Source organism: Bradysia coprophila, unplaced genomic scaffold (genome assembly GCF_014529535.1).
Source record: "Bradysia coprophila strain Holo2 unplaced genomic scaffold, BU_Bcop_v1 contig_358, whole genome shotgun sequence".
Classification (NCBI taxonomy): Eukaryota; Metazoa; Arthropoda; class Insecta; order Diptera; family Sciaridae; genus Bradysia; species Bradysia coprophila.
This window is the reverse complement of record NW_023503616.1, coordinates 3090839-3104781: the sequence shown is the minus strand read 5'-3', so window position 1 is coordinate 3104781 and position 13943 is coordinate 3090839. Positions and strand designations below refer to the sequence as shown.

At 32.1% G+C, this 13943-nt stretch overlaps 1 protein-coding gene and 1 long non-coding RNA gene across 2 annotated transcripts; one reads left to right on the top strand and one right to left on the bottom strand.

Moving 5' to 3' along the window:
* Positions 1 to 574: 574 nt before the first annotated feature.
* On the bottom strand, positions 575 to 2831 carry LOC119081239. Its single transcript, XR_005088467.1, has 3 exons — positions 2676 to 2831; positions 2225 to 2363; positions 575 to 2158 (listed from the first exon to the last, which is right to left on the bottom strand). It is a non-coding gene; the product is annotated as an uncharacterized LOC119081239 (long non-coding RNA).
* A 1938-nt stretch (positions 2832 to 4769) lies between these two features.
* Positions 4770 to 9151, top strand: LOC119081238 (troponin C). Its single transcript, XM_037189965.1, has 6 exons — positions 4770 to 4925; positions 5096 to 5175; positions 6331 to 6361; positions 8474 to 8617; positions 8679 to 8930; positions 9001 to 9151. Exons 2-6 carry the CDS (start codon positions 5164 to 5166, stop codon positions 9027 to 9029), a joined length of 468 nt encoding a protein of 155 aa, XP_037045860.1. The 5' UTR covers positions 4770 to 4925; positions 5096 to 5163; the 3' UTR covers positions 9030 to 9151.
* The last annotated feature ends 4792 nt before the right edge of the window (positions 9152 to 13943 follow it).

Sequence of the window (13943 nt, the reverse complement as noted above, 5' to 3'; positions counted from 1 at the left end):
TATCCTAGGTGCAAAAATAGTTAGGCCCAATGGAACTTGAAAATCTTTAAAGATCAGCATTAAAAATGCCGAGCCAGCGGAGTAAAGTATTTTTATGTTTAACTTAATTTACGCGTGCTGGCGCCTTAACAAAAATAGTTGATAACAGTGTTCGTATCGTCTAAATTTATCACAGTTTTAGACATCTTCGTTGCTTTAATTACTCCCGCCGCTTTTGGTGAAGTAACCTTGCTAATTACATAAGAAATGAATGATCGCTTAAGAATTAAAAGCTAATTAGACGGTCGTTTCACAATCGTGATAAAATGAAATGTTAAACAATAAAGAGCAATTTTTAGAAGAATTCTGTTGTGATATTGTGTGTATTTCTGTAAGAGCATCGGGTCGTAGAATTGGGAGATTATGGAAAATCTATTAGAGGGGTATATAATATGCCATCAAATAGTAGATTACAGCAGAGCCTATGTAAATGAGTAATACATGTGTGCGATGTTTGTGGCGTGTGAGCCGAAGGCGAACCGCCTAATTTCGCACACATGTATTACTCATTCACATAGGCTCTTCTGTACTGTTCTTTAATGTGTAGGCATCCTGTGCGTTGTATTTACATTGTCTAAGATGAAAACTACGAAACAATTTTGCATAAAACAGCATTTTGGATCCTTTCCACTTCTAAACATTTTGCACTAACATTTCATTTTCATTTAGTAGGCATCGGTCGTGCCTGCCATTTCGGTGATATTTATTTGACTTCTTTATTGTTGTCATTCTTAGTTTCAGTGAAAATTTTTTGATTTTGTTGTTTCAAATTATAAATTCAGTTGTGATTTTAGTGTTTTCTTAATTGTATCGATGGCACGTGTACCAAAAAATAGTTCTGCCTGTGTAGATTCCAATTTATATCGTGGTTTGTGTGAAGTGAAAACATAAACAAAATCATCGAAAAATGACCGACCAGCGCATGTAAATGATCGCGCATAGCATGTAAATCATCGAAAAACCTAACATGTAAGTTTCATTTACATTCTCATCGCAGACAATGTAAATACAACGTACAGGATGCCTACACATTAAAATAAATAATCACGACTGTCTACTGTGTGGTCTCAATAGCAAAGAACATGTTCAGTGTTCAGTCTCATGAAGCAACAGATTTTGCATCTATATGTTGAAAATATTTGAATCAAAAGGCAGAACCAGGCTTACGATTGTACGCGTTATGTGGTTGCTAATTATGAAACGTCAAGTACACAAGCACTAAACGAAATTACCTTAAAACTGTTGTTGTTCGTTCGTTTGTTTTTTTTATTTATTTCCACATCTTTAGGGAAAAACTAGAATCTGTTCAAAGCTCTCAGGCTGCCACTAGCTCCTGAGGTCGAAATGTTGTCTCCGTCTCGGCCCCTCTCTCACGTGACGTACGTAAATATTAGCGAGGGTATGGGAAAGAAGCTCTGTTAAGAAATTGATTTATTTTGTGCATCCGTTCGATCCCTGTGCACAGTGTGCATTTATCTCAAAACGACAGGTAAATGATTCTGTTTTATGGTATATATGTCTAGTATGCGATAATTTTAGCCTAAATTTTGTTAGACATTTACAGGTAGAATAGAAGCCAGCGGTCATTTTCGCAACCCTCACTTTTAATGTATGAAAATGTTAAGTGAACTGTAAATGTTTTCGGTTTGTATGCTTTAATGAATCTTTGGGTGAACATGAATCGAAATTACATTTAATTTTGAACTGAAAATCAACTTTATAACCATATGTCGGACTGTGGGTTCGAACCAGACTGGATAGTTTTTTTTTCAATATCTTAGAAGAAAGATCCTTTTTACAAGGACGCTTTCCTTCTGTATTGTTGCCTGTCAGCAATTTTAGAACTTCAAAAGACTTTAGTGAGTAAGGAAGTGCAGCATTAGACTCATTTTATGTAATGAATTGAGTTGGTATCATGAGCCTTTGCTATAACATGGTAACTTCGAATATATTAACGCAAACACTTTCTGGTCTTTTACACGTTTCAAATTAATTTAAGTTGGAAAATTATTTTTAAATTTTGCTATCACATGGAAAAAAAATCTCAAAGAAAATTTATAAAATTGTTATCATTGATGTGATGACTAGTGATGTGCCGCTTTGTCGATTTGTGAAATTTCTATAAATACAAAACAACTATAAAAACAGTTTGTTACGATTTTCGTTTCATTAAAAAAAAAATCACCTTCACGTCTGTCTAGATAAAATTGAGATTTTTTTTTCTCAGCTTCAATCTATTTTCCATGTTAAAATCTCGCGTATACACCGATATTTTGTGATTCAGAGTGGGTGGGCCTCAGTGACCTATCAGCAAATAATGTTGCCTGTATAAGATTTTTGTTTTTCGGTATTTATTTAATTTTTTTGTTCATTTGATAAAAATATATATAAGTCGTCCATATATATAAAAATAAAGCTCAGATTAAAATTTGAAAAAAAATGGAAACTGAATAAATTTGAATCGTTAAAAATAGATTTTCTTCTCAATGTTGTAACAAATTTTGTTTTTGTATTATTCAACAGCTATCCTATTAGACTATTTGGAAGCAACTGGTTTATAACATTTTCCAAAATTTTGCAATGTAAACGAGTCAGACGTATAATTTATTACAATCTCAATGAAATTTCGAGCTTACTGAGTAATTTATGTAGCAAAAAGGAACAACACTTAATTCCTTGCATTGTACGGACGAATTATTGAACATCATTGTTAACCAAAAATATTTTCTTCGCTTATATCAAACTTAACAGAAAGTACTAAATACATCGATTAAAATATTCGTCTACATAGAGCGAATTGTAAGAACTGACGATTTTAATTCAAACTATTTATTCACCATGCGAAAGCGACGTTACTATACATACACATTCGTACATGTTGTAATGTTGTTCTGATGAGGCAATGCATTGAACAGAGTGGTATACAATAGTTATTTACCTACCTGTTATCACAATTCGTACGCAATACAAGTCGCGAAATTGTCTAAAATCAACCGTCCACAACAGATACGTATACGACTTTTCATGCAAAAGGGACGTAATTACGAGAAAAATATTGTTCACTCACTGCACTCTCGGAAAATGAGTCCTTACTTCGAGCGTTAATAGCATATTACTTTCGAGGTTCCAATTTGTGTATTTGATAAGTGGGGTGTTGCAGCCCGACCCGAAGGGGATGGCTGTATTCCCCACTTGTCAAATAACAACTTGGAACCTCGAAAGTACAATGCTTTACGTGATTAGGCAATGTAAATGAAAATGAAACATGCCGTAACACGTAAAATTGATTTCCCGATGGAATAAGCTCTGCATGAAAAGTTGCATACGTATCTGTTGTGGACGGTAGATTTTAGGCAATTTGTAGCCACACCTCACGAAGTAAGATAACAGATACGTAGACAACTATCTCAGGCTCGTTCACATAATTATGGTTTTATTATGTCAAACTTTACAGTAAAAGACCACCCGAACTATAATGTACTCTGCTTCCTCTGTTTCCTGTTTGAAATATTGCCTCGTTTCTCATACAAAATCTTTCATTTCATTAGTTTTAGCACAAATTTTTCGTATAATTGAACACAACTCAAAGCTCATCTCTTATTTTGGCCATCGTTGTAGTTAACATATAATTATGTTTCAATATCGAAAAATGTAATAATATGGCCTTGCAAACAATTGATTTAACCCACTCAGCGGTACAATTTATTAATAGCACTAAAACTAAAGTCAGAAATATTTTCGAATTAGGTCTACTAGATCTCACTACTCATACTCACCTTTGACTCGTTATAGAACTCATAATTGCAAAGAAAAACAAATTTCCAATCTATGACATTTATGACATTATTGTTCGTAAGGTATGTTACCCTTTGAGGGGAGGAAGGTCCCTTGGATATTATACTTTGCCTGTAAACCTGGAGAAGATCTTTGGTTTGCTTTATATTTATTCATTTATTTATATTCTGGAATACGGGGTGCAGATCTTGAAATTTTGATGATTTAAACTCGTGTTTAAAAAAAAAAATATTTTGTTGCAGTCGAATTACTTTTAGAAGTATGTTTATGGCTCATTGGCTCATTTATGTATAAGAACTCTTTTATTCCTGGCCAACAGATATTTAGAGACATTTAATTGAGAAATATTTTTTCGTGAACAATAATAGTGGCTGAGGAGCATTTAGTCTTCATACGAACACGAACAATAAATATTTCTGTTATTCAAAAAGCTCAATTTACATTTCATTGTAACCCGTTGAATTTATAATTACCAGTTAATGTGTTTGTTAATAAAAATGCTAAAAATACTTATACAACAAACAACAGTAATGAACCAAATAGCAGGCATGCAACTACAAAAATTAATTCCCACACAAGTCTTTCACATTTTTATACAAATTTTCCAGCTCATTTTTACATTCACAATTTGGATATTATATATATATACGAAATCTCATCATTATAACACATTTCATTCTCTAATTCTAAAATTATATCAAAAAGGCTGGTCAAACTGATCTCAAAACGTGATATTCATCTTAAAGCATTTTCTTCAGAAAACTGTTTTATAGAACCAAACAGATGTTATAATTGTAGACAGTGTACACATTCATATGCCAAAACAGTAATACTAACATAATTCTTTTTCTTTTGGTTTTCCTCAAAAGAATTGGTGCACCAATTAGCTATGTGTGTATTTCTGGATCATTTTCTCAGTATAAACCACACAATATTTGATCGTCTTAGTCGCTTTCGTTGTACAATATTAGCAAACAGCTATATTTCCTTTCGGAAAAAGAGGGTAATAACTCCAAGAGTATAATGTCTAGAATTTAGTTGAGAGACGATCGCTGCTCACATAAGTGATCAGAAATACAACTCGTTTGAGTGTTAGTATAATATTTCGATTTTTCTTCAATTTTTTTTAAATTTATTTATTTTTTCACTCAATTTGTGGTATTTTTTATTTAAATTTTACTGTGATGATTAAGTGTTTGTTTTAGTGAATAGTGGAAGGAAAATTGTTTTTTAAAATAAATTTCTTTCTTTAAATTTACAGCGTTGCATTTATCGGCATTTTGAGGTGTTTTTGTTAGTTTGCAGAAGTAAAAAGGATAACTATTAGACATGGATCAAATTGTGAGTAATAACATTTCTATACTTGTCATAGTCATATGAACTATCGACGATTTCAATCCAGACTGTCATGACATTCAACGAAACTACCGGTCTAGAATTTTAGATAGCCAGTCCGCTTACAATGAAAAACATAGACTGTTGGTAGTTTTCTTTTACTTTAAACGATACATTCATCAGTGAAAAAGGGTGGTATTGTAAATTTGCATATAAAAATTTAGATTGAATCTGTTGCAAAGAAATTTTTTTAAACGACTAGTCACCTGTTATCGACAACGACAACATAAATAAGCGATAAGCTTTAACTAGTGTATTTTTATAAAGCAAAATGAATGTTTACTATTGATGCACAAGATTATGTGTCCCATATACCCTAATACTTCAAATGAAGTAACAGATTACATACTATTTGTGAAAGCATCTGTAAGCCACATCGAAAACAAAAATATTAGTATAAACACTGTCTACCATCATCTGATATAAGTTTGAAACAGCAAAGTATAGGTATTTCAGCAGTCAGAACTAAAACAGTCAAGATTTTGATTGTCTAGTGTGAAATATCTCTCATTTCTGGCACATCGTAAACATGACGTTGTTCTTAAAGACTTTTATAGCAAATTCAATTCCAAAACTCTCATCCGGCTCGTGCTGGAAACTTCAGAATTTTGAAAACCAACACATTTTCTGTTTCTGTGTTTTACTTGATTTTCTGATTTCTCCAAAAAAATACATGAAAAATTCACAAAAAACTTATAAACAGAAAATGAGTTGTATTTCAAACTTCCGCGAGTGTAGCATGTGTTTTTGAAAGTAAAATTCGAAAGGACTTTAATCTTAATCAAAGAAGCTGTAAAATATTTGCCTGTTACATTACACTCAGTTCAACAATAAGAATCGCTACATGTTTCAGTTTGACACAAGATGTAAACTTTCAACCATATATTGTAGACGATTCCTTCCTTGATTCTGTATGATGCTGAGGACTGAGATTCTAGCGACCCCATTCATTTGCTAAGTTGTTACATTTTGCATATTTCCTGCCAACCTGATTTATTTTAGAAATATTATTCATTTGTAAATTCTAAAATTTCCTAGTTCACTTATGCCATAATGTTTCAGAGTAATCCATTAAAATCATTTTTTCTTTTCTTTTTTCAGGACGAAGACTTGACCCCTGAACAAATTGCTGGTGAGTTTAGTCTACACACAAAAAAGCAAGCATTCCAACGAAACAATTTTAATATGAGAACCATTTACCATTTAGTTTAAACAATCGCAACGAATAACAATGTGATGAAAATGTTAAAAATAAAACTGACGGAAAATCTTTTCCGATCCTTTTTATAAACCAGTTATAAAATGTAATAAATTTGAAGCAGTTAATGTTTCGACTGTACGGTTCTGTGAAATTCTTTTGTGTGGGTGTATGTGTGCTCCAAATTGTTTTTTATTTTAATTTCAAAACAACATTTTTGATACAAAACGGCAACGAAAGAAATATTTATATTTGAAAAAGAAATTTTTATTGCAAAACATAAAACTTTAATTAGATTTGGAACGAAATGCAAAAGTATGAAAAGTTCTCTTCGCCATTTCATTTCGGATTTAAATTTATAAAATAAATCAAAAGTCATAAACATCGACATTCGACGTATGAAGCACAGCACTTTACTTAAATATTTATGGTGTTTTAAATCATCGCATGGACATAATAAATGCATAAATATCGATTTCATCAAATGGTACACACTCTAAGAAAATGATTTAAAATATATTCGGCTATTCTTCATATAGCGCTTTAGTATTTCCCCATTATTTTTTAGCATTTTCATACATACGGGCAATAAATCAGAAAACATGCTGATTTTTATGTAAATATTTTGTCTATAAATACCACCTAACTGAAGAGCGTTTTCAAAAAGTTATATAAACAAAAAAAATCCGCTTCTAGTTGAAAAATAGTAGAGTGATTTTTCACGATTTTACTTACGTAATTTGAGCATGCGAAGATGTATCATGAGTAACATGAAAAGATCAGGTTTCCATATAACTAATATGAATTTCAATTGCAAATCAGGAAACAAGATTGTTATTGATTTACTTTGAGAGGTAAATGACTTCTTCACGTGTAGTGCGTTGATGCTATTTACAGATTTTTAACCCATATTCGTTACTGCGAAGTGCAAATCATAACAAGCATTCCTTGCATTCCAATATTTTGGAAAATTTATTACGAAAGTAGAATACTGTTTCTCGAAATTAACATACCAAACTTAATCATTGTATCCGTTGAAGGCCTAGGTTGAGGGAAATGCGAATCTAAACTCTATAATTATCAATTACTTCGCAGCATTAAGTTTTTTGTTGAGATCTAAGTTTTGGTATACGCAAATCAGCGAAAGCATTTGTGTGTATATGTGGTAGTGGTATACATACCTACTGCAACACACAACGTCACGACCACATTATATTTAAATTAATGTTCGATTTTCTTCTCCATTCTCCACTCAAAACCATCTGCCTTCATGATTCACTAAACTTTAAGCAATTATTTTCATATTCTCATTAATTCGTATTGAATGTATATATGAAACGATTGGTCTGCCAATTTTCTAACGAGTCCATCATTTGTCGGAAAATATGTTTGTTGAAAACAAACTAATCGTCTTGAGAAAGTTTAACAGATTACTTTGACACAGCGCATTTCGTTGAAAATTGAAAGAAATGTTATAAAAATAATTTCCTTTTATTTTCGTTTCAAGCTCAATGTGTTAGATCTGGTGATGATAAATAGGCGTGCTTGGTGTGTCTGACACAATGAATGCATTTTGTAATTGAAATCTGGGTATGATGACAATTTACATATATGTGGGGATATACATTTGAAATGAATATCACATTTTGTGCCATTTAATTTAATTAATTTTTGGATGATATCCAAATATTATCAATGGCCGCGTTGATTTAAAGAGTTTCCTGACTCTAAAGAAAATAAGAGGAAGAAATCTACCTCAAATAAAATTCATTCAACTTTACGAGTGGAGGACTTGATGATCAATTAAACAAACGAAGTAAAAGATAGGACTGATTGAATCACTGTGTAGTACAGGCATCTCAATGTAATAGCTAAGGTTTCAGTAAGAATTCGTTTCACATTGTTAAAATTCTCGTCAGCATGAATCGTAAATAGACTAGTACCTACTGCACTTTAGGCGCAATTGACCTTAGTCAAGCTCTTTACCTTGTTGTAATTCCATGTAAGCCAGTCATCCAATTAATTAGAAATGTTTTTAATTTTCAGTTCTCCAAAAAGCTTTCAACAGTTTCGACAGTCAGAAATCTGGCAGCATATCCACAGAATTGGTTGCTGATATTCTTCGGCTTATGGGACAACCCTTCGACAAGAAAATCCTTGAAGAACTCATCGAAGAAGTAGATGAAGATAGTATGTGAAGACTTTGATGAAGTGGAAAAATTGAACGAAACTAATTGAAAATTGCTTACAGAATCTGGCCGTTTGGAATTCACAGAATTCGTTCAACTTGCCGCTAAATTCATCGTTGAAGAAGATGCTGAAGCTATGCAGAAAGAACTTAAAGAAGCCTTCCGTTTGTACGATAAGGAAGGAAACGGTTTCATTCCCACAACTTGCTTGAAAGAAATTTTACGTGAATTGGACGATCAACTCACAGATCACGACTTGGACGGTATGATTGAGGAAATCGATTCTGATGGTTCGGGAACCGTTGATTTTGATGGTAAGCATTCAGTGATTGTGATCTGCTGACGACAAGTTATTAATAATTCGATTTCTTATTTGCTTTTTAGAATTCATGGAAATGATGACTGGAGAATAAACGCAATATGGCGAAAACAAAATCTGAACACCAGCCAATTGTTTTTACTGAAAGATTTTCTTAATATCAAAACATGTCACCAGTTTCAATAACAGAATAAAAAAAAATATTTTTAACTAAAATCAATGAATGCTTGAAATCGAGTTAAGACATTCACTTCAAATATATTGCAACAGGACACAATCCTACAACTCAATTGGCATGGAGACAAACTGTAACATCAGATAAGCTTCATATTTAAAAAAGTATGGGATCTGGAAATCAAGCACCATTATTTTAATGTTTCATAACTGCTGTGACATACACACATGAAATTTTGAAAACCGACACATTTTCTGTTTCTGTGTTTTACTTGATTTTCTGATTTCTGAGTGTATGAGGTTATTGTATCTAAATGTTGATAGCGATTTTTATTACGATCCACTAGGTCATTCTTGTTAATCCTCTACAAAAGTTAAGCATATCAGAAGTATTATTATCGGTTCTATTACTTCCTTTTATTGAACATTACTTTGGTATATAAGCTCACACCTGTTAGGGTTTATTGTTTATTTTTGTCGTCGTTATCGAAAGCAGATGAATGGAATAGACTGTGACGGACTGCGCTTAAAAATGCTAAAATAAACTCAACATAGATTTTTATGTGATTTGTGTTTCACTCTTATATTTGTTCCACATCGTGTGAAATGAGACAAACTGAAACTGGACAGTGTATCGAACAAAATTTTGGCACTATAAAAAAATTCGGACACTTTTTTCATACAATGTAGTACTCTATTTGGCAACTGTCATAAGAAGCACTTTTGCTTGAATTGTATAAAGCAAGGCTATAAGCTTTAAGGAGGTCACGCAGATCGCCATTTTATTAGATACGCGGGAACACATCACTTCTTAAGATTTTGCTTTAAAAAAAATTCTCCACGGCGACAAGAATCGTCACAGGAGGGGAATTTTTGAATGAAATCCGCCATTTTATCTTCAACTGTGGTGTGTAACCCTCGTATCTGTATCTCCCCAAAGTTTACAGCCTTGGTATAAAGATGGAATGAATGGAACGAATGGAATAAAAAAAAAACTCATCAAAAAGTGAGCTTATTTTACAAATGTGTCAGTCAAATCGGTCTTTTTCATCTGTCAAAGTGATGATTTAAACGTCAAACGAAAAAAATCGAAATGGTAAGAAAATATTTAATTTTTCCTATAATTTCTATTAGAGAAACATAATTGCGAGAAAAATATTCAATTTTTTGGCACCTTCAAATCTCTTTGCCATTTGACGTTTAAAACATCACTTTGACAGATGAAAAAGATCGACCTTTGATCCCAACTGTCACAAATGTACCAGACGTTCAAACTTCTGCTTATTGTTCATACTCACACCTTTAGATAGACCACCACCAATAGAATCATTTCTTTTTAGTTCGTTAGTTTCCTTATTCGAAGTCAGTTCGTCAGTTTCCTTATTTGAAGTCATAGATATTACAGTGAGTAAATCTCTAAACTGTTTGATTTCAGTATATTTAGCTAATCCTTCTGTCACATCTTTTGACAGCTTTTTACGTTTTAGTACGTTTTCTCTCCCAGTAGCAAAAACCCAATCCCAGCAAAAAAAGAAACTATATCGAATGCCGCAAATGCATTTGAAAACGAACATTCGGTGAGATACTTTTTTTTCACACCAAATGTTTATCATTTTATACAAATATGTTCATCTTTATAATAACATCGGTGAAAAAAAAACCTAATTTTGTCATGCAAAAATATAGATAAAAATTGACAAAATTGCCGACCACAAAAATATGTCGTCGATTCTCATGCATTTTTTATGCATAGCAAAAGAAGACAGGATCAAGCAACGTAATATTTTGTCTCACATAAAAGTTCAACTTTCTTGTAAGACAAATATTACGTTGCTTGTTCCTGTCTTCTTTTGCTATGCATAAAAAATGCATATGGCAGTTTCCACGCTCAGTGAGAATTCACAATTTGTACTAACACACATAGGGACAGTAGTACTAGTGTTCAAAATATACATTCGTAGCACATTTTTTTTTTGTTGCCGGTATTTTACAGAAATTTGTAGCGGATTTTTGGTTTCTACCGGTATTTGGCGTCATTAATCTTTTGTTTTCAATGTAAAATAGCGCACAAAGTGCTATTTGGATACCAATTTGATGTAACCAATTTAACTTCAGTAGCGTTTGGTTCGAAAACTTTCTGCCTATCGGTATGACATTTTAGATTTTTTTACTAATGAAACGTTCGGAACGGTGACATTTTTAATTATTTTATAATTATTTCACAATCAAATTTAACTTAAAACGTGATTAAAATGAAGTTTTGCCCTTCTTGTTATTTTTAAATGAAGTAATGGTTAAAATTTTATTGTGAAACTATAAGAAAACACCTTTGCCGTCGATGACTGCATACAACTTTTCTCACTTTAGAAACGTTCGGAACGACGCTTGATTTGGGTGTACTTGGCAGATTTTTCATAACACTTTATTATTTTTTGGTCTGAATATGAAGATTCATCTTTATTTATCATTTAGAAACAGTTTTTAAATCATATCCAATGTTTAAAATATCTTTATTTTGCATTGAAAAAATAGCATGCACGAAAATGTTACAAAAGAACATGCCATATAAATCGACAACATATTTTTGAGGTTGATAAATTTGTCAATTTTACTTTTGTTTTCGAGATCTCAAAATTGTTTCTTCCCCCGAAGTAATCCATGAATCGTCTGTATTCAATTCTTTTTGCATTTAGAAAAAGTTGCATTGAATGCAAACAGAATTGAATACAGACGATTCATGGATTACTTCGGGGGAAGCAACAATTTTGAGATCTCGAAAACAAAAGTAAAATTGACAAATTTATCAACCTCAAAAATATGTTGTTGATTTATGTGCATTTTTTATGCATAGCAAAAGAAGACAGGAACAAGCAACGTAATATTTGTCTTACAAGAAAGTTGAACTTTTATGTGAGACAAAATATTACGTTGCTTGATCCTATCTTCTTTTGATATGCATAAAAAATGCATGAGAATCGACGACATATTTTTGTGGTCGGCAATTTTGTCAATTTTTATCTATATTTTTGCATGACAAAATTAGGTTTTTTTTTTCACCGATGTTATTATAAAGATGAACATATTTGTATAAAATGATAAACATTTGGTGTGATAAAAAAGTATTTCACCGAATGTTCGTTTTCAAATGCATTTGCGGCATTCGATATAGTTTCTTTTTTTGCTGGGATTGGGTTTTTGCTACTGGGAGAGAAAACGTACTAAAACGTAAAAAGCTGTCAAAAGATGTGACAGAAGGATTAGCTAAATATACTGAAATCAAACATTTTAGAGATTTACTCACTGTAATCCAATTTTCACTCAGAACAACTGTTATTACAGAGTTCACGTTATTGACGTGATAAAATTTGTCAGCTGTTCTTGGAATATTATTTGTGTTACAGTAATACCCTCTCTAGCAACCAAACTTCGTTTTGACGCTGTCAAAATACCACCTTATTCCTTTGTTTGTAGAATCATACACTGTTGACTTATTTCTAATTTTACATGTTAAGGCTACGTTGTATTTTTACCACCTTAATAAATGTAGTTAGGTTGCTAGAGAGGGTATTGGTTACAGTAATTAAGAGGGCAGACTAGGTGTGAAGTAGGCTATATATTGAAAAATTGGTTTTAAAATTAATGTAGACCATTTAATGAAAATCTGTTCCAGCAATTAGATGAGCAATATGTTTATCTATCTCTAAAAAATGAAAAACGATTTACAATAAGCATCAGTTGGAAGAAAACCGATTTCCAAAATATGAACGTCGCTTAAAGTTAGGCTATGCAATATTTTTTTGGAAATCGGTTTTCTTCCAACTGATGCTTATTGTAAATCGTTTTTCATTTTTTAGAGATAGATAAACATATTGCTCATCTAATTGCTGGAACAGATTTTCATTAAATGGTCTACATTAATTTCAAAACCAATTTTTCAATATATAGCCTACTTCACACCTAGTCTGCCCTCTTAAGCATTCAATCAATTTGAAAAATTTGTTTGATAGGCATAACTAAACCCACGTGGAAAAATCTGCGCAGATTACATAACTTTATCTGCAAAAGTTTCTCCAAGTGGGATACGTTATCTACCACAGACAAACGAATTTTTCCTTTAAAAGTAACACATTTTAACGTGATTTAATGGTTTTACTTTTTCAAAAAAACATTTTGGCTGAGAGAAATTACCAAAAAACAAATATTTTCCGCCTAAATGTAGGCTACAAATTTGCAAAGGGTCCATTGCTCTTAAGAGGGCAGACTAGGTGTGAAGTAGGCTATATATTGAAAAATTGGTTTTAAAATTAATGTAGACCATTTAATGAAAATCTGTTCCAGCAATTAGATGAGCAATATGTTTATCTATCTCTAAAAAATGAAAAACGATTTACAATAAGCAACAGTTGGAAGAAAACCGATTTCCAAAATATGAACGTCGCTTAAAGTTAGGCTATGCAATATTTTTTTGGAAATCGGTTTTCTTCCAACTGTTGCTTATTGTAAATCGTTTTTCATTTTTTAGAGATAGATAAACATATTGCTCATCTAATTGCTGGAACAGATTTTCATTAAATGGTCTACATTAATTTTAAAACCAATTTTTCAATATATAGCCTACTTCACACCTAGTCTGCCCTCTTAACACGCATCAGTGCTTTGCTGAAAAGCATACATTAGGGCGATTTTTAAATAATGGATCTTAGTTTACTTTTGATGACATCTTTCTATCAGAATCCTTTTTGGAAAATGTTCGACCGCAATTCCGACCACGAATGTGTTAGCTTTCAATGGAAAATAAATTTGGTCGTAGCAGTTTGACCGGCTCTGAGAAACT